The 17,990-nt window shown below is 42.9% G+C and overlaps 1 protein-coding gene across 3 annotated transcripts in view; it reads left to right on the top strand.

Annotated features, from left to right (window-relative positions):
- Positions 1 to 17,990, top strand: part of GRHL1 (grainyhead like transcription factor 1) — a 61,277-nt gene that overhangs the window by 15,952 nt on the left and 27,335 nt on the right. For all 3 annotated transcript variants that reach the window (XM_075923510.1, XM_075923509.1, XM_006123606.4), the window contains exons 7-8: positions 250 to 361; positions 1,787 to 1,881. In XM_075923510.1, coding sequence (XP_075779625.1) covers positions 250 to 361; positions 1,787 to 1,881 — 207 coding nt within the window. The remainder of the gene's footprint in view (positions 1 to 249; positions 362 to 1,786; positions 1,882 to 17,990) is intronic.

Here is a 17,990-nt window from a genome sequence, read left to right as displayed (position 1 = left end):
TCCCACTGCCGTGCCAATGAGGAACAGAAGAGGTTAAGTCTGTCTCTAGGCATACTCAGTCACTGGTGTCTCTGAGCATGCCAAACAAGCGAGTCAGTACTGGTGGTAGGTGTGTGCAATGTGGACACCTGGGAGGAGAGCATTCAACTCTTTAACTTTCTTGTTCTTTTATAGCTCTGGAGAACATTAGCATGTAAAGAGGGTCTTACCTAGCATACCTCTCTCCTTACCCCCCTCTTTCTTTCAAAGAGCGTCATCTTGGTTGTGTTTGCTGAAGACAAAACAAGAGAAGATCAGATAAGGCATTGGAAGTATTGGCACTCAAGGCAGCATACAGCCAAACAAAGGTGCATTGACATTGGTAAGAAATGCTCTAATTACTGGTGTCTAGCTCTAAGCCTAATTTCTTTGGCAGGATTTGACCTTCTTGTGGGACTTCATTTTTAAAGGGAATATTCAGAACAGGCTGAGCACTGTCCTTAGCTTTGTGGTAAAACCAAGGGATTTTTTGGCTAAGGTACTTTTAGAAGGCGCTAGGGATTTTGGCAGCCTCAAATTAGGAGTGGTGGGAGATGCGTGCTAACGTTTGATACCGGATTTTTAGAAAATACAAAGCCTCCTCTCCTCCCTGCCATCTGAAGGACTGGCCCTTTTCAGATGTCTCAAATTGGAGTATCCAAAAATGGAGGCACCCCCAGATCACTAGATAAGAATCTTGGCCAATATAGTTTCACTGTGCTCTCTGGATTCTGCAAGATTTCTGAACAGTCAGGCTAGGTCTACACTACAGGGTTTTTGCGCAAAAACTCATGGAGCCTCCTCACCTCAAGCGTGTTTTTGTGCAAGTAAAATGAAAGAACAGATGGGTTTTTCTGTGTAGGGGTACCTCTTTCTACAAGAAATAACTCCTTTTTGCACAAGAACTCTTGTGCAAAAAGGTGTGTGTGAATGGGGAACATGGTTTTTTCCGCAAAAAGAGGCAATTGGGGGGGAAAAAAAAAAAACAGTTACCCTGGTGGCCATTCTGTATATAGCAATCAGAGTTTCCTTTCGAGAGAGCATCCATGCTGTCTGGATGCTCTCTTTCCCAAAAGTACATCACTTTTTCCATGCACTTTTGTGGTATGGATGCTCTCTTGTGCAAGATGTTTTTGTGGAAGATCTCTTCCGCAAAAAGCTTTTTGTGCAAGAAGCCTGTAGTGTAGACATAGCCTCAGCATTGTTTTCAGGGGACAAACTCTCTTTTGAAATATTTCAGCACTCTTCAGTCTTCTTCCTGCTACTGCTCTTGCAGAAAGTCCTCGGTTCAGTTAAAAAGAAAACACAGGAAATTTTCACTTGCCTGCAGAGAAGACTGTGACTGGCTGGCTTCCAGATTTCCTTGGTTGAAGGCTGGGTTGTGCTTCCAGCCCTTTCCTTCTGTGAATAAAAGCAGGGATTAAGCCCTTGGCACTTAAAGCTGACGCGCATGCAAATCTTTGTTTATTATTGAAGGAGCTTTATTGAGAGCTTATTCTCTTGTCAGGCAGCGTGACATTTCTCATATGTAACTATGGGGTATGGCACCAATATAGGCCATGCTTGGCGTCGCTGCCTTTCCCACTTCAGTTTTTGTTTTAATTTTTTTGTCTCTTTTTACAATGAGATACTTTCAACCTTCAGTAACGATCCGCCTCTGAACACCTTTCAGAATTTTTTAACCCTGAAGGTTCTGTGGAAGAGCTGCAGTTGCTATTCTCCTTGTCTGCTTTGTATGATTAAGATGCTCTCCTCTCCTTCCTGACAGCTGACTATAAAGAAAGTTTCAACACAATCAGTAACATTGAAGAGCTTGCGTACAATGCCATATCCTTCACTTGGGACATTAATGACGAAGCAAAGGTATGTGACCCAGCTTCTGTTTCCTGCTCTTTCAGCATATGGGGAAAGAGAGAGGGGTGTGTGACCTGATGATTAGCATGTAATGAGTTTGTTTACAGTCTTGTGTTAAGAAATAGGCAAAATCTTTTTGGTTGAAAGGGCTTGTGTGAGCAAATATTAAAAGCTTTGTAGTCATTTAAGATTCTGAGTGGGGAAATCTATCCTTAGCTGGGCAAATACTGACACATGCGAGCACCAGGTTTCTTCCTAAACACGGCTGGCGATGTGATTTTGTGTAATTGGGAACCAACATGTAGTGTCCTGGTAATTGCCAGTAACGTTTTCGGGTGCTCCAACAGAGAGGCCAGTTTGCCAGGAGCCTAGATTGTTAAATGCAATTTAGGTGCAGCAGAGTAGATTGCAGCTGCCCTTATGTATCTACAGTGCTACGTTCCTTTGAGATTACGGACCCTTGTGTGCAATGATCCATATTAATCTGAGTGGCCCATAGGTGAACTCATTGAGTCACCATCTGATCCTCACCCAATGCCTTGGGCCACTGGGTTAGGTGGTAGATGCACTGTCAGCAGCTTTCTCAGCTGGTGTGTTTGATAATTGTAGCTGTTGCTGTTTGAAGCCATAACCCAAGTAAATGTGCAGAGGAGCCGTGTTCTCTTAAAAGGGCTAGAAAACCAGTCTAAAGAGAGCAGAGAGGAGCTGGTTGATCAGACTGCCAAGCTGATGTAGTTACAGCTGCAAAGTGTTGAAAGAGGGGTTTCTGTAACTCACTAACTCTTGCTGGTCAATCACGTGATTGGCCAATGCGATCCCCATGTTAGTGGTATAAGGCTTTCTTTGTAAAGTGGAGACTGTTTAACTTCCTGTTTGAGATCAGCTGACCATATGTTTTAAGCTGGGAACTCACAAAATGAAAATGGCTAAAAATGTAAACATCTATCATGCCGAAGGACTCCGAAGTGCTGCACCTGGTGGTGCTTCTAAAGGGTCAATGGCAGAACTACTCACTGAAGAGCACTGTGGTGCTGCCTGTCTGGAGCTAATTGGCACAGTGCTTTACAGAACAAGTAGAAGACAAGGTCCCTGCCCAACTCTGTCAGATGCGCTGGATGACCATTCAGGTGGGAGGTGTAAAGACCTTAGGCAGGAAACAGTGTTGACAGCTTGATGAAAGTGGGTTGTGGGGAGGTGGAGGTACTTAGGACATGGGCAGTGGGAGGCTGTTCTTAGTATTTACTGTTAGAGTAAATAAAATCTACTCCTTGCTGCTTAGCCCTGATGGGTTTTTATGCCTCCAACCTGAGTGTGTTTGTGTTTGTGGGTTTTTTTTTTTTTTTTTTTTTGTAGCATCGTGTATTCACTTAAGCAAGATTACTCTTGAGTCTAGTATCAGAGGCCTGTCTTTAAAATTAATTGAACTAAGAACCTAATGTCCTAGCTTTGTTCATGGCAAAAGGGATGGTTTTCCATTTTACCATGGAATTAGATGCCTTTTCCATGCAAACGTACAGAATGGTTTGAATGTGTTTTGAGATGTGGAAGTGATAGACCATTCAGGAAACTGGAGCTGCTCTCAGTAGGCTGTGTAGGATCTAGGAGCAGAGAGGTACATACTGTCTCACTGTGGTAGGTTAGATTAATAACACTTCTATCCGAGAAACTCAAACTCCTTTACAAAAACAAATTAACCGAGCTTCACGGTGACCAGGAGAAGTAGGTTATAATTATTTACAGAATGGGAAATTGAGACAATTTGCTTCATTGTTATGAAGAGACTAGTTTTGTTCAGATAGTTGTGGCTAGTAAATGCACAAGCAGGAGAGCAGGCAAAGACATGAACTAAAGGTTCAGTGTTGATCTTGGATAAATAAGTGAATTTCATTACTAATCCTCTGAAATCTGCTGTGCATCTGTCTCCACAGGGAAAGGGGACAGTATTTTCTAGGACGGTGGTTTTATGAAAGGGGATTGAGAACTGAATGTCTGACTTTGGAGAGTTGGGTGGTGCAGGGAATTATTAGAGAGGAGCACAGTTCTATGTAAACAACTGGTTCAAATTCAATTCAACGTACTAGAGACTAAGTCATTTCTGTAATGTTAGCCTATGATGTCCTGGGTGCAATAAACAGGTGGGATGGGTGTTCACATAAAAATTACCACTGATATAATTGGCACCCTTTGTGGGCCCTCTGCTCAGACTCCCAGTGAGTGAATGTGGAGAGAGTGAAAGATCTCCCCACTGCTACATATGGTTCCTCCAGGTGAGGTTGAGGCAGTTTCAGGAGTTTTGTGGGAAGATTGTGCCATGCTTGTCTTGTGACTCAATGGAGAATGGCACCTTCCAGGGCCATCAGTTTGCCATTAGATCTGCTAGCTAAACAACCCCCTGAATTGGTGCTACCTGGCCTTTGAGCATGTATCCTGGCCAGGGCTGTGCCTAGCAGTTTTGGTTCCCTACACATCCCAAGCCCCTGCAGGGATGGGCGTGTTCAGGGCTGCAGGACTGGTGGGGGGCAGGCCGGGTGGGGACAGGAGCAGGACAGGGAGGCAGCAGGGGCTGGGCCTCCCTGCATTCACCGCTGGTAGCAGGAAGCAGAGCTACCCAGCCCAAGCCCACTCGGCGCTCTTGGCTCCCAGCCACGATGCTCAGTGCACGGATGTGGGACGAGGGGTGGGACTGTCCCCACACGCACTGGCAGCAGGATTCAGAGCGCTGTGGCTGGGAGTTGGCAGAGTGGAGCGGGATGGGGCTGGGTTGCTCAGTTTTCCGCTGCTGCTTGTGAGTGCAGGGAGGGCCTGACTCCCAGTGCCATGCCTGGGGACTAGTGGGAGACTCTTCACTTGGGAGGAGGAGTGGAGTGTGGGCAGTAAGAGGCGTGGTGGAGCAGGAGGTCCTGGTCCTGTACCCCTCTAGGGATGGCCCTGTGGAGGGGCTGGCCTGAGGGTGAGGCTGGTCTCCAGAGCTGGCACTGCTGCATAGGCAGCTGCCTTGGGCTCTTCAGTGTTCGGGGTAGTTCATGGGGCTCTATGCTGCTGCATATTTTGTGTATAGGTAGGGACAGCCCTGGTCCTGACCTTTGGAAACTTACCAAGTGAAACTGAAAGTCTGAAAGACTTCTATTCAAAATGAAACAAGCAGGGAACCTCTGAGCGTTTCTGGTGTTGTCTGTGTGTAGCTGACTATCTCTACTGTGCTCCTGGGGGTAAGGCGTCCAGCCAGGGGAGCCATGTGAGCTGTGGGGCTCAAGCTAGCGCTCTAAAAATAGCAGTGGGGAGACTGAGGCTTTAGCTGCACCTTGCGCCCGTCACCCAGCGTAGTGTCCACATAGCTATTTCTAGCTGGCCACCTTGAGTCTGTCTGGGAGGCTCACTCCCAAGTGCCATGCACCCTGAGGTGTTAAATGAGACACATCCACAAGCACACTGGGTTTCTAAGTCTTCTGTTCAAACTTTTTTTTTTTCCCTTGAGCAAATGCATTTGACAGTGAATCTTGATCAGCTTACTCATCGCCAGAGCTGTAGCTCTTTCCCAACTCCTCTGATCTTATCAGGAGGAGACTGAGCCAATTTCAACAATTTTTATTGCATGGTTCATTTACCTCACATTTTTTGACAAAAGCTTGTGTGGCACTGTGTATGGAGAGGGTGGGGGAATGAGGCAAGAGTTGAGTTTCTCATGCTACAGGGAAGTCTTTCAAAGCAATAAGTACAATGCTTTATTTTTAATAATGATGGTGATCTTCTATTGATAAAGTGCTTAATGAACTGATGTACCGTGGAGCCTGGATTATCTGGAGGGTGCTTACTCAGCCTTTCTCTTATCTGAAATGGTAGGCCTACAGCCAAGCGATTCATCTTGGGATAGTGCATGTTTTTTTTTTTCCTCCCCTTGCCCAAGGTTTCTGGTGCCTCATCTCCTGTGAGAATGGCTAGGGCCGTTGTTGAATGTTAGAGATTTGCCTGCACTACAGAAAGTTGCAGTGGTGGCAAAAATGCTGTGCATCCATACCAGCCAGGCATGTGTGCAGAAATGTAACTTTGACCCCTTTCGGAGGGAGGCTTGTTCTGTGACCCCACCAACCCCAGCAGAAACTTGCTTTTCCTCCCACGGCCCCAAGAAGTTCTGTCCCCACACCAATTATTGTGTTTGGAGGGGCGTGTTCCTATTTGCCCCTCCCCTTTGTGCACACTCCTGATACTGGCTGTTTTGGCAAGCTCTGCTCTTTGTTCATGTGTATGATGTAACTTATGGGATAGGCAACCTGAGCCTATAGATGTGTTTTACATTTTTTTTAAAAAGGGTGAAGTAAAATATCATTCCATGACACTGTTTCCAGCTGTAATACCAGTGTATTGAGGGTACACAGCCTTCCTTCCCAGCATGAATCCTTGAAGTTGGGTCCCTGGGAGTAACGATCCGCAGCTGCGGAGATGGTTTCTCAAATGAAATGTCAGCCACGGAAACGAACATTTTCTAATGGACTTTGTATACCTCATGGACTGTGTAAAATATAATGGCACTATTGTGGCATGGAAATATTCTTTGTCTTTTAAACACGGGAAGCCTTAAGATTGCTGCATTGCAATTTATAAACAGAAAGCTCCCGTTGCATGAAATGGAAGTAGCTTGAAACAAAAATCATCAGGTGTTTAGGAGACTGTACCTTGCAGTGAGAGCTGCCTGGTTCTCAGCAGAGTTCTGCCGGGAGCTGCAATCCCAGAGTTTTCCATGTGCATTGGTGCTATGTTGCATCAGTGGCTTGATGCAGGGTATAGTGGTGACCAGGCTTACTCTGAGGAAGTGCGGTAACAATGTAGCTAACAGTGCTTGCGCAGGGTTGGTTCACCCATGTACATTGATACGTGTGGGGGAGCTTGCCAGTCCAAAACCAGACAGTGTAAAGAGGCAGTTCTGTGGGCCTGTCTGCTGTCCCTTCAGCAGCTCCCCAGTGCCCCCTGCTGGCTACTCTGAGACAGAACAGGAGTCTCTTGAACAGTGGTGGGGAACCTTCAGGCCACCTGCGGCCCATTGGGGGTCTGTGTATCATTTTGTTACAGTTGCCCCTCCGCGAGGTTCACAGAGTCCACTAATTTCTGTTTGTAGGGTTTTTTTCGTATTAGTATTGCTGAAGTGACACACACATAAAACAAGGACACGTGAAGTGAGGTGTGTGCAAATTGCATACATTTCCTGTATGCAACTTCCTAACTGTCAGGATGGCTAAACACTGGAATAAGCTGCCTAGCAAGGTTGTGGAATCCCCATCACTGGAGATATTTAAGAGCAGGTTAGACAGACAGACATTTATCAGTAGGGTTGCCAGATGGTTTCAACAAAAATACCGGACACACTTGACATTACATCACAATCTACATTACATCTTATTTAGAAAATACTGGACATTTGTATTTTCTCATTTATATTTTCTCAATTTTGTTTCCCAAACAGAAAGCTCAAACACTGGACTGTCTGGTTCAAAACCAGACACCTGGCAACCCTATCTATAAGGGATGACCTAGACAGTGCTTGGTCCTGCCATGAGGGCAGGGGCCTGGACTCGATCTCTCAAGGTCCCTTCCAGTTCTAGTGTTCTATGATTCTATATTCTGTGATTGCCTGTAAAAGTCATGTGCTCCTGTGGCATCCAATCCAAGTTCTGGTATGGTTCAATTAGAACACCCCACAAATTCTAGGTATGTAAGTACAGTTAGGGTGGTTTTGCTATCTTAGTTATGACAGTCTTGCAGCCCACTAAGTTGGAGGGCCACTCACGCGGCCCACTCACTAGCCTAGGTTTTCCATCGCCACTCTGAAGTCCCAGTGTCATTGTGGAATAAGTGGGTCCAAGCATTTGCTGGGCGGTGCAGGGGACTGTTAAAGTCTATAAGAGCTGAGACCCTTGTGCTCCATTCTCTGGTGGTGAAGAGTTGAGGGTGTCCTGAAGGACAGGAGGAAGCCTGATTTGAGGGGCAGGGCAGAATCCATCCACAGGGCTTTCATTTTTGGAGTCAGGAGAGGAGTAGGGAATTGGAGGAGGAGATGGGGGGTGGAATGAAGGTTGAAAGATAATGAAAAATGCATCAAAACTGAAAGGGAGAGAGAATACTGCAGTGGGGGGAGAGGAAAACGCTGAAGGCTGGGGACTGCTGAAGGTGGCCCTGCCAGCTTGTGTGAGCCAGGGATGGATGTAAGGTCCATGACTAAACATTTCCTCCCCTGCACTTTTGAATTGCTGAATTTGGGTGTGGGTGAGGAGGGAGGACCTGGGGAAAGACAAACATGTTATGGCTTGAGGCTTAACCAGGGCAGCTGCTTGCTGCTGCTCAGAGGTTTGAAGCATTAGAGGTAGTCTAGAGGGAACAGATGAGTGGGCAGTGAGCTGGTGGGGGCATCAGATGTATATGGGTGGAAAGAATAGATGGTCTTGTGATTCACCCACTGGGCTAGGACTTAACAGATCTGAGTTTAGCTCCTTTTTCTGCCCCAGGTTGCCTGTCAACTTGGGCAAGTCACTTACACTCTCTCCCTGCCTGCATTCCTTAGCTGTAAATAAGGTAATAGCACCTCCTTGCTCCTATCTCTTCTCTGCCATGTCTACCTAGATTGTAAGCCAGGAGTGGGCAAGAGATCCTCCATTGGCCATATCTGGCTCACCAAGCGGGTTGATCCATCCTGAAGCTGCCCTGCCACTCCTCACCCCCAGGCCAACCAAGAGCTGGGGACGGGGGAGTACGCAAAGTCTACTCCCCCCGCCAGGGGTGAATGGCATCTACAGTGAACCATTGGCTGTTTTGAACAGTTGGCAGTGTGTTGTAGGCACTGCGCACCCCTTGCAAGGTGGAGGGCAGGGGGCAAAACTTCACACGCTCCTCGTACCCCAAGGCCAATCAGGGTCTGTGGGTAGGAGAGCACGGAAGTGTCCTGGCCCCGCTCCTTCTGCCCGAGGCCCCGCCCCTTCCAAGGCAGCCCAGGGTCACTTCAAAGATTTGTGAAGTGCCCCCCCCCCCCCAAAAAATTATCGCTCACCCCTATTGTAAGCTGTCTGGGCTAGGAATTGTCTCTTGTTCTCTGCATGCAGTCCGTAATAGGATCAGGTCCTGCTCTCCATTAGAGCCTCCAGATGCAGCTTTAATACCAATGAATATAATCACTAGTGCGCTCTCATTCTCAAAACCACACTGTCTATAAAAACCTTATGTCTCTGCCCCAGCACTCTCCAGTTTCCCATGCACAACAAGCACCCTGCCCTGCCACTTCTGCAGATCTATTGATTTGCCAATAGAACCAGCTTCCTACCTCTTACCTTTTGAGGGCGCAGCCTGGTTTCAATTCCAGTGAGAGTTGGCTTTTGCAGCCAGTCAGTCTTCCTCAAGGCTGGCTGGCTCTGCAGGATTGAGCTTTGCTCTCCAGCTGGAATTATGCTTGAGCCGATACTGTGTTAGTATCCGAGACCCTTATTCAGCTGAGCCCCTTTCTCATCAGAATTAGCCACCATGCTTTGAAACCTGGAATCTGAATGCTCTGAATTGGCTCCCTTGGCTTATTTAAATTCTCTGTTAACCTTCCACAGAGTAACTTAGGGATGACATTATCCAGGAATCATTTCCCACTTGTGAAAATACGGCTAGTTCTGGAGCGAAAGGAAATAGCAGTTTAATAGTACTAGCCAGCAATCTGGGGCCAGGTATCCCGCTTGGCTCAAACTGTGAGGGAGATTTAGCTAGACAGAATGGACTGGCCCAGTTTGGATCTTGACGAGGACACGGATATTAACACTCATCGTATAAAGATTCCATGGGATGCCTCGGTGAACACAAATGATTTTATCTGGATTCTATATTTTGTACAAATGACCTCTCTGCAGGATGAATTGTTTTAAATCAATGTGATTTAAATCAAATTTCCTACTGATACTTCACATATTTCTTAAACAATGGTGCAAGTGTGATCACTAAATATATTAATTTACAGCTCTGTATAGCATTTTACCATATCTGTGAGTGTATACTTTGTGTAACTTTTTTAGGTAACTTGATTTTATTAATTTAAGAAATAGTGAATAATATTCATTACCTGTGTTCAGCTGCAGATGCAGCAACAGTACATTAGAAATGGTAAGAACTAAATCACACATTTTATTAAACTAAATCTTAAATGTTTCACACTTGCAATTGCAGCAGTCTCCTGAGCTGATGGCTGTCCTTAAACTCTTTTTTTTATATTCAACTTATATTCACATTTTATTAACTTGACTGGACAAATCCTCAGAACACTGAATATGCAGTGGTGTCCTTAGCCTAGCTGAAGATGTTTTCTCTTAAGATTTTCATTCTTGCAATTAGGCCCTGCATTATCTTCTTGCATTGCTTATACTTGATACATTTTCATTTTAACCCCGAGAATGAATTTCTTCAAAATATTCCCAGATAGAGTCTCCCTCCTGCCCAGAAATCATGGCAGTTTGTCTGTGGCAAAAGGTTGGAGGAATATAGGAAGCTGAATAATGTCTTCCATTTTTCTTTCCAGTCCACTCCACTGTTCCTTTCCATGCTGCCTTCATCCTTTTCTATATATTGTCTCCTTGTCTAAGACCGTGTCTTAACTAATTCCTCTCCCTTGGTTGCCCAGATCCACCATCACATAAGTACAGAACTAAACAAATCCTATACAACCTAGGGATGTTAAATTTAGATTAATCAGCTAAGTGAGTAGTTGCTATCCTGCTATGCCTCTCCCTTTGAAATGCACATGAGCTGCCTGTGGCCTCTTACAAATTTCAAAGGAAGAGGCACAGCAGGGACCAAAGCAGTCTCCCTCACATGAGTCCAACTGCTGTGCCTCTCCCTTTGAAATATACAAGAGATGCCCATGGCTCTTGTACATTTCCAAGGGAGAGGTGCAGCAGTCTGACTATGCTAGCAGAGGCTGCTTTGGTCCCCACTCACGCCATTTCCCCCCCACTGTCTCCCCTGCCCACCTGTGGAGATAGTGCTGGGGGAAATGGCTTTTAAGCTGAATTACTCCAGCTCCTGCTCCCCCTCCTTCCCCGCCCCACTTGGTGTCTCTGATACATAGGCAGCAAAGTAAGGGAGTAGGAGTGACTAGATGAGTAGGCTTATTGGGTAGTCAGCTAGTTGCTTACATCCCTAATACAGGCTATGTCTTTCTTTACATGGTACTTTAGTCTGCTGAGACACAAACTGAAAGCCCAGAACTTTCAAGAAGCAAGAGCTGGCAGCTAGGCTGGATAGAATAAAGCCATTCATTCATTTTTGAGACAGTAGGTGTAGGGGATCATATTTGTAATGAGATAGAATTGTAACTGTTGTTTTTAAATGAGAGTGTAGTATTTTATTGCTTTAAAAAAATCTGATTTAAATAAAAATGATTTTTAATGTAAAAATACGTATTTTATCCACTCTGCATCTCTAGCACTGTAGTGCCTCGATGCAATTGTGTGCTAGCTAAAGGAACCCATTTTCTAAATCAACTGCATAGCTTCTTGCAGTTCCCAAGCAGATGTCCTGCAGGCCGGCATGTGACTACACTGCAGTTGACACCCATGGCTGACCTCTCCTGGGGGGAGAACTAAGACGCTTTCTGCCTAAGGAAAGTTGCAGTGAAACCTGACTTGAGTGACATCTTAAGTAACAATCAGCTGTCTAATTGCTCTACTAAAGGTGGAGAAAGATTGTACCCAAACCATTTGTAGACGTGTTGGGCAGGTCTCCTGAAATAGGAGACTGCCAAGCCTGGGTGATCTCTGTACAATGGAACCTGCCCACGTATTGCAATAAGTAGGAGTTTTCTTCACTGAACTTACTTTTCTGAAGAGGGTGGACGACGACTTGAGATTTGAAGAAAGACTTTTTCCCCTCTGAGTTGTTTTGAGATCCTGTTTTAATAAGTTCTAGCATAATCTATTATTTAGCAATCACTGTAGAAATCATTTTAATTTTCTCTGTGAATATTGCATGTATCTCTATGGATGCCATTCTTATGAACCATTAGTCATATGCCTCCTTCAAATAAGGTGTTGCCTTCTTTGATTACATCACGAAGGTACAGGTTTGGTTAGTTGGAAACAAAACCATGAAATGTGAATGGGAGGAGAGTGACTCAAATGCATATTTACATTTCCGCAAAAGAAAGGTGTCATATTAAAGCAGAGGCTGTAAAACCACAAATACATGGGGCAAATACAAGTGCAGCATAGTAAGTGTGGAGATGAAGTTCTAGCAAACATACATTTTCCTGAGGAACTGATTTTTTTAAATAAATATTCCTGGAATTCCAGAGCGCACAACTCAGTTTTACTCATCCTTACCCTCTGCAAGCTGGAAGCAAATTTTTTACTTCTGTTCTAATACATCAGAACTAATCTTGTGCAATACAACACAGGGCTTGGTGTTCTAAGCTTCTTGTTTTCTTCAGAGTTACCACCACCACACAAGTACCTCAGTCTTTGGTTACTCCATTAGAAGAGCTAACTCAGTGTCTTGAAATATTTAACTTTACTGTGGAAAATTGGAAGGCTTTATTCCCCATCCATCATTGTCAAACGTGAACTACCACACTAATTCCATGGCAAGATTTCAGCTTTGGAAGTTGCTGTATTGTTCTGTCTCATATCCTTGTTGGATGTCCTTCGTGAGATTTTCTTTCTTTTGCCATTTTTACCAGTTTTGCCATGGTGGATTCTGGATAGACTAGTGCTTGGGATATATAAATTGGAGCCATAACACATACAGTAGGACTGCACATCTACCAAACAATCCTTATTTTGCTTGTTGGAGCCCAAAGATGCATGTGTTGCCCAATTATTATCTCCATGCCTGCTCTCCTGGTATCCTCTCCCTGTGATGCAAACACTATGAAGCATGTAGGAGGTAAAAACAAGAAAAAAAGGGATATTATGACATAATTATAATTAACAGCGAGTTTCCATTAGCAGCTGATGGTCTGCAGAAAGGTTTGCATTGAGCTGGGTAGGCTACGGGCCATTAAGTTTGAGAACCACTGGTCTAGATTATGTTTGGTCCTGCCCTGAGTGCAGGATACTGGTTTTCATGTCCTTTTGATGTACCTTCCAGTTCTATGATTCTGTAAACAATCTCTCTGAGAGCCATGCGCTCCCTTTGCATCCGGTCAAATCGCTGCTGCAGTTCAATAAGTACACCCCACATGTTCTAGATACAGAAGCGCAGTTAGTAAAACTATCTTGGTTATGACAGTCTTGCAGCCTAGGTTGTCTATTGCTGCTCTAAGGTAAACTTAGAGAATGGCTTACTTATCAGAACAGTCATTACCTGTTCAGGAAATGTTTCCAGTATTTTCTTTTGGAATGTGATAAGTCAGAACTGTTAAACTAAAACCTGTATGCTTTACCAAGGAGCCTGTCTTCAGTGAAAACAGTTCACATTTATCAGATGAGAAGAAATTATATTGGGAAATAATGTTACATGTGCACAGTAAATAGGTGAACATGTTCTCTGTGTGCGGAGCTAATGTAGACTTTGATATAGTTACTTAAAGAGGAGGCCGAGGGGTGATTTGATTACAGACTGTATAAGTACATACATAAGGAACAAAATATTTGACAAGGGGCTGTGCAGAATGGAGTTCTGGTTGGTGTTCAGGGCATGACTGTAGAAGTATCATCTGATTCAATAGTGGAAGTTGAATCTAGAAGCATTCAGGCTGGAAATGAGGCACACATTTTTAACAGAGTAATTAACTATTGGAACAATTTACTAAGGATTGTGGTGGCTTATCAATTATTGGATTTTTCTCTGACAGATATACTTTAGGAATTATAGAACATTTTTGTGGCTGTATTACACAAGATCAGACTATTTACTCACTGTAGGCTTTCTGGGCTTGGAATCTCTGGAAATTTAAATTTGCTGAAGAGATGAAAATGAGGTTGCAGAACCTTCTAACAAAAACTGTAGGCATTTTGCATTCAGTTATATTAGAAGACAAGCAGAGCTTTAGCTAAATGATGACTATAAAAATGGTACCCAACATGTCTTTGAATTGTTGGATTGTCTTGCTCTTCTAGGTTTATCCATGAAAACTCGTGATCCTATATATTATAGTCTCTAAAGTGACACAGGATTTCTCGTTGTTTTTAAAGTAACAGACTAACACAGCTACCCGCTCTGAGACTTTTTGCTCTTTTGAGTACAAGAATAATCTAGCATGAGTGGAAATTAATAGGATTTGATTTGCCTGCAGTATTTCAAAAAATAAAACCACTGTGAATATTGGGCGTATAGGAATTTGCCACACTGGATTGGACTCTGATATAGGAATATAAATATCTCCAAATCTATTTTGTTGCTTTTTAATGACTCCCGCTTTTTATTATGTATATAGCAAACATGATTCACCTTCATTTGAAAGCTTTTGACTAAAATTAAATTGTGGGACTCACTTGTGTGGTGCCAAGAGAAAGTGGAGAGAAGGGATTTAGGCACATAGGACTTCATTAAGAAGTCATCCTTCAGCTCAGTGACAGGGAAGGTTCTGCAGTGCTTTGTGTTCTAATTAGACCTTTTCACATTGAAAGGCAGGTCCTTGTTAGTAAAAGCTGCTTTGTGGAAAATTTTTTGGCTGCGTCCACTGCTCTTCCTTGAAGGCACACATCACAGATCTTCTGACTTGATTTCTCTTTTTAAAATATCCCCGCATTTATTAAAACTAATGATGAGTTTTTTGTAGATTTTAAGGTAGGTTTAGTAGGGTTTTTTTGAATCATGAGATGGTCTTGTGGTTACAGCACAGGCTGAGAGTTATGAGATCTGGATTCTCCACTGTGCTCTGTCACAGGATTCTCTACTGTGCTCTGTCACAGGCTTCCTCTGTGACCTTTGAGAAGTCACTTTGAATCTCGTTGCTTCACTTCTCCACTTTAGCAAAATGGGAAGAACACAAACCTCAGAGGGGTATTGGGAAGCTAACCTAATTAGTCTTGTAATGTTTTTTTGAGAGTCTTTGATGGAAAGGACTATAAAAGTATAAAGTAAAAGTTAACATATTCACATATGTTCCCTGGTACTATATGGGGTATGCATTTGGGCCACTGCTCACAATTCTTGTAATATTTGGTATTAATTCCCAGCTCCAGAGCCATGTGATTAGAGAGGAATTTCAACTTCCACTTAAAAATAAAATAAAGCTTCTGGGCTTCTTGGGTGTGGAGAGAAGCTTAAAAATATGATTCAGGTGTAACATAAAATCTTGAAATCTAAAGGTAAAAATAACCCAAAATCTGCATCTCTTTTTAGTAACAATCTAATGCTTTTTCAGCCAAACTTATGATTTATAGGGCCAGACCCATGGGTTTTAGACATTTGTGGCTGATAATACTGTGCATTTAAGTACCATCTCTTTTTAAAGCCGAATCCTGGGAGATAAGATGAAAATGTTTTTGTAAAGTAACAAGCAAATCTTAATATAGTCAAGAATGCGGAACTGCCTTTAGAAAAATAGGTTGGACAGCTGAAGAGGAATCTTGCTGAACAGGCTAAAGATGCTGAGCAACTTTTGTGGTTACATTTTTCTTCTCAAAATGTTAGGGTGGGGATGTACCTGGGCCAGTCACTCACCCTTGTGTTTCTTCAAGAACTTGAGTCAAATCTGTCCTGAGCCAAGTGACTTGAAGAAATCTAGTTTATACTGAACTGGAAAAACACAGCTGTAGACTCTTAGTCAGGTGGGGTTTTTTAAGCAATCCATTTGGCATCAGAGGACTAGGATATTGTCGTGAGAAGAGTGAAACTCTCACAACAGGATTGGACACATGTTGAATTAAGTTGAATCTCTGCACATGGACAAAGTTAGGTTGGTTCCTGTTTTATCCAAAAGGGGTAGAAAGAAAAGACTCGTGTTTAGACTTCTCTCTCCATCTTCTAGAATGCAAAAGATTGAATAATTACATTTCTCTTAGAAATTGAGAGAGAGAGAGAGAGAGAGAGAGAGAGACTTTTAAAGCCAGATACAATCAAATGAAGGCTGAACAAAAATCTGGGCCATGTAGATGAACAATTTGCAAATTCCCATGGAACTGCTGTCGTCGATTTAAATAGGGAATGAGTATATTGAAGTCATGTCCAGCATCTAGACAAAAGCTTCTAACTTCAGCCTACAGTGCTGAGCATGCTCTGCATGGCCAGTCAATTAGAATTTACATAACCCTCTCCCTCTGCCCCAGCATAAAATAAAGACAGTTGTAGAGAGAAACCCAGAGCTTCCTAGGTTGGATATTAGGATATTAGGAAAAACTATTTCATTAAGAGGCTGGTGAAGTACTGGAATGGGTTACTAGGGAGGTGGTGAAATCTCCATCCGTAGAGGTTTTTAAGTCTCAGTTTGACAAAGCCCTGGCTGGGTTGATTTAGTTGGGATTGGTCCTGCCTTGGGCAGGGGCCTAGACTTGATGACCTCATGAGGTCTCTTCCAACTCTGATTCTAAATAATCCTCTTCATTTTATTGTAAGTAGTTGACTTTAAAAAAAAATCTTAATTTTTCCCAGCAATGCTCTAATGGTATTTAGCTTTATAGTTGCCTCCTTTAAATCAAAGACTTGAAGCACTGTTGAAATTCTTTCAGTGCACAGCCTAAAATGTTAGATAGTAGTAGTTTGTTCATTCTTATAAACACCTCAATAGAGAACTAGTTGTTGACATAACTGTTCACAGGCGTTTATTGAAAAATGTGTGAACAGTTTATACATTTTTAATGCTAGATCTTTTCCTAGAGATTGTGGGCAACCAAATAGGCATTAAGGGACTGACTCTCAAAACTATACTGACTTGTGTGCATGGTTAGAGAGAGAGCACAATAGTATGGTGAGATGCCAATAGCTGCCTTCATCATAACTGATCATTTCCATGAAACACTCTTGACTCTTACAGTCATGTTGGCTGTGCATCTGCAATTAATATGAACATTTTTGGAAACAACACTTTTTTAAAATAACAGTTTAACCAGGGAACCTGAATTCTAGTGCAAATATGCACCTTCTCCCATAGTAATTAATCTACCTACTCAGAGCTGCAGATAGTATTCTTATAAAAATCCTTTGGAAACAGGAATAACTTGTGTCTGTAACCTGTAATATTTACTAGCTTCCTCCTTTTTAGAACACCAGTGAACGTGTTGCAACCTATGCCAAAAACCTATGCATACAAACACTTCTATTTTTTAAACAATGTAGCTGTTGAAAAATTAACTTTGCAAATTGTAGTACCAATCACATACCAGCAGGGGTCCCTCACTCACTACTGATATTTAGTGATATTTCTATCTCTGATATTTAGGTCTTCAGTTTATTATAAACAAAACAAACATGCATTTTTCAAAGTCTCAGGTCAGGTACTTTCTCTGGCCTCTGGATCTAATGTCCTTGCTTTCTTTAGGGGATGGGAAGGGATTCCTATCTTTCCTTCTTGGGGAAAAAAAGAAGAGAGAAATCCATTCTAATGCTTTGGTTGAACTTGATCCATAACTTGCTGGTAGTTCATTCTTTGGTTTCAGCTGCTTCTAAGCCTTCATGATAATGAGGACTACCCATATATAAGTGTCTGGCATTTAAATAGTTGCATCTTTTGTGAAAGTACTACTTTAGATGGCCTGTCGTCTTAGAGGCACATTGGAAAATTTCCCTTCCTCTGTTTCATAATGTAAGTGCTTAGTAGTAACTGAAATTATTGTAAAAATATCTAATGTACTTTCCCAACTTTTTAATTCTTTCATTTCAACAATGAAAATAGCCCATATTCCACTTCCTTGTTCTGAGCACTAGAAGGATGCTGGAAAGTATTCAAGACCCTGAACCCATAATGATTTAAGCACATGCTTAAATAAATAATTCCACTGAAGTCAATGTGATTGTTTGTGTGTTTAGAGTTAATTATGTCCTTAGGCCTTTGCAGGATTGGAACCCATATTTAATATCTGTATTTAAAGACTGACCAATCTCAAGTAGAACTTGATTGTGGAACTCACATGGCTTTGCCTGTCCAAACTGATATCAATTGTGCTTGCTTCAAGCATGTCTGACCCATGTTTTAAGTAAGGTTTTTAATATGGGCAGCCAGTACG

The sequence above is a fragment of the Pelodiscus sinensis genome, chromosome 3 (genome assembly GCF_049634645.1).
Source record: "Pelodiscus sinensis isolate JC-2024 chromosome 3, ASM4963464v1, whole genome shotgun sequence".
NCBI classification, from domain to species: Eukaryota; Metazoa; Chordata; order Testudines; family Trionychidae; genus Pelodiscus; species Pelodiscus sinensis.
Note: the sequence above shows the minus strand (reverse complement) of the source record. Positions and strands in the feature narration are given on the sequence as shown.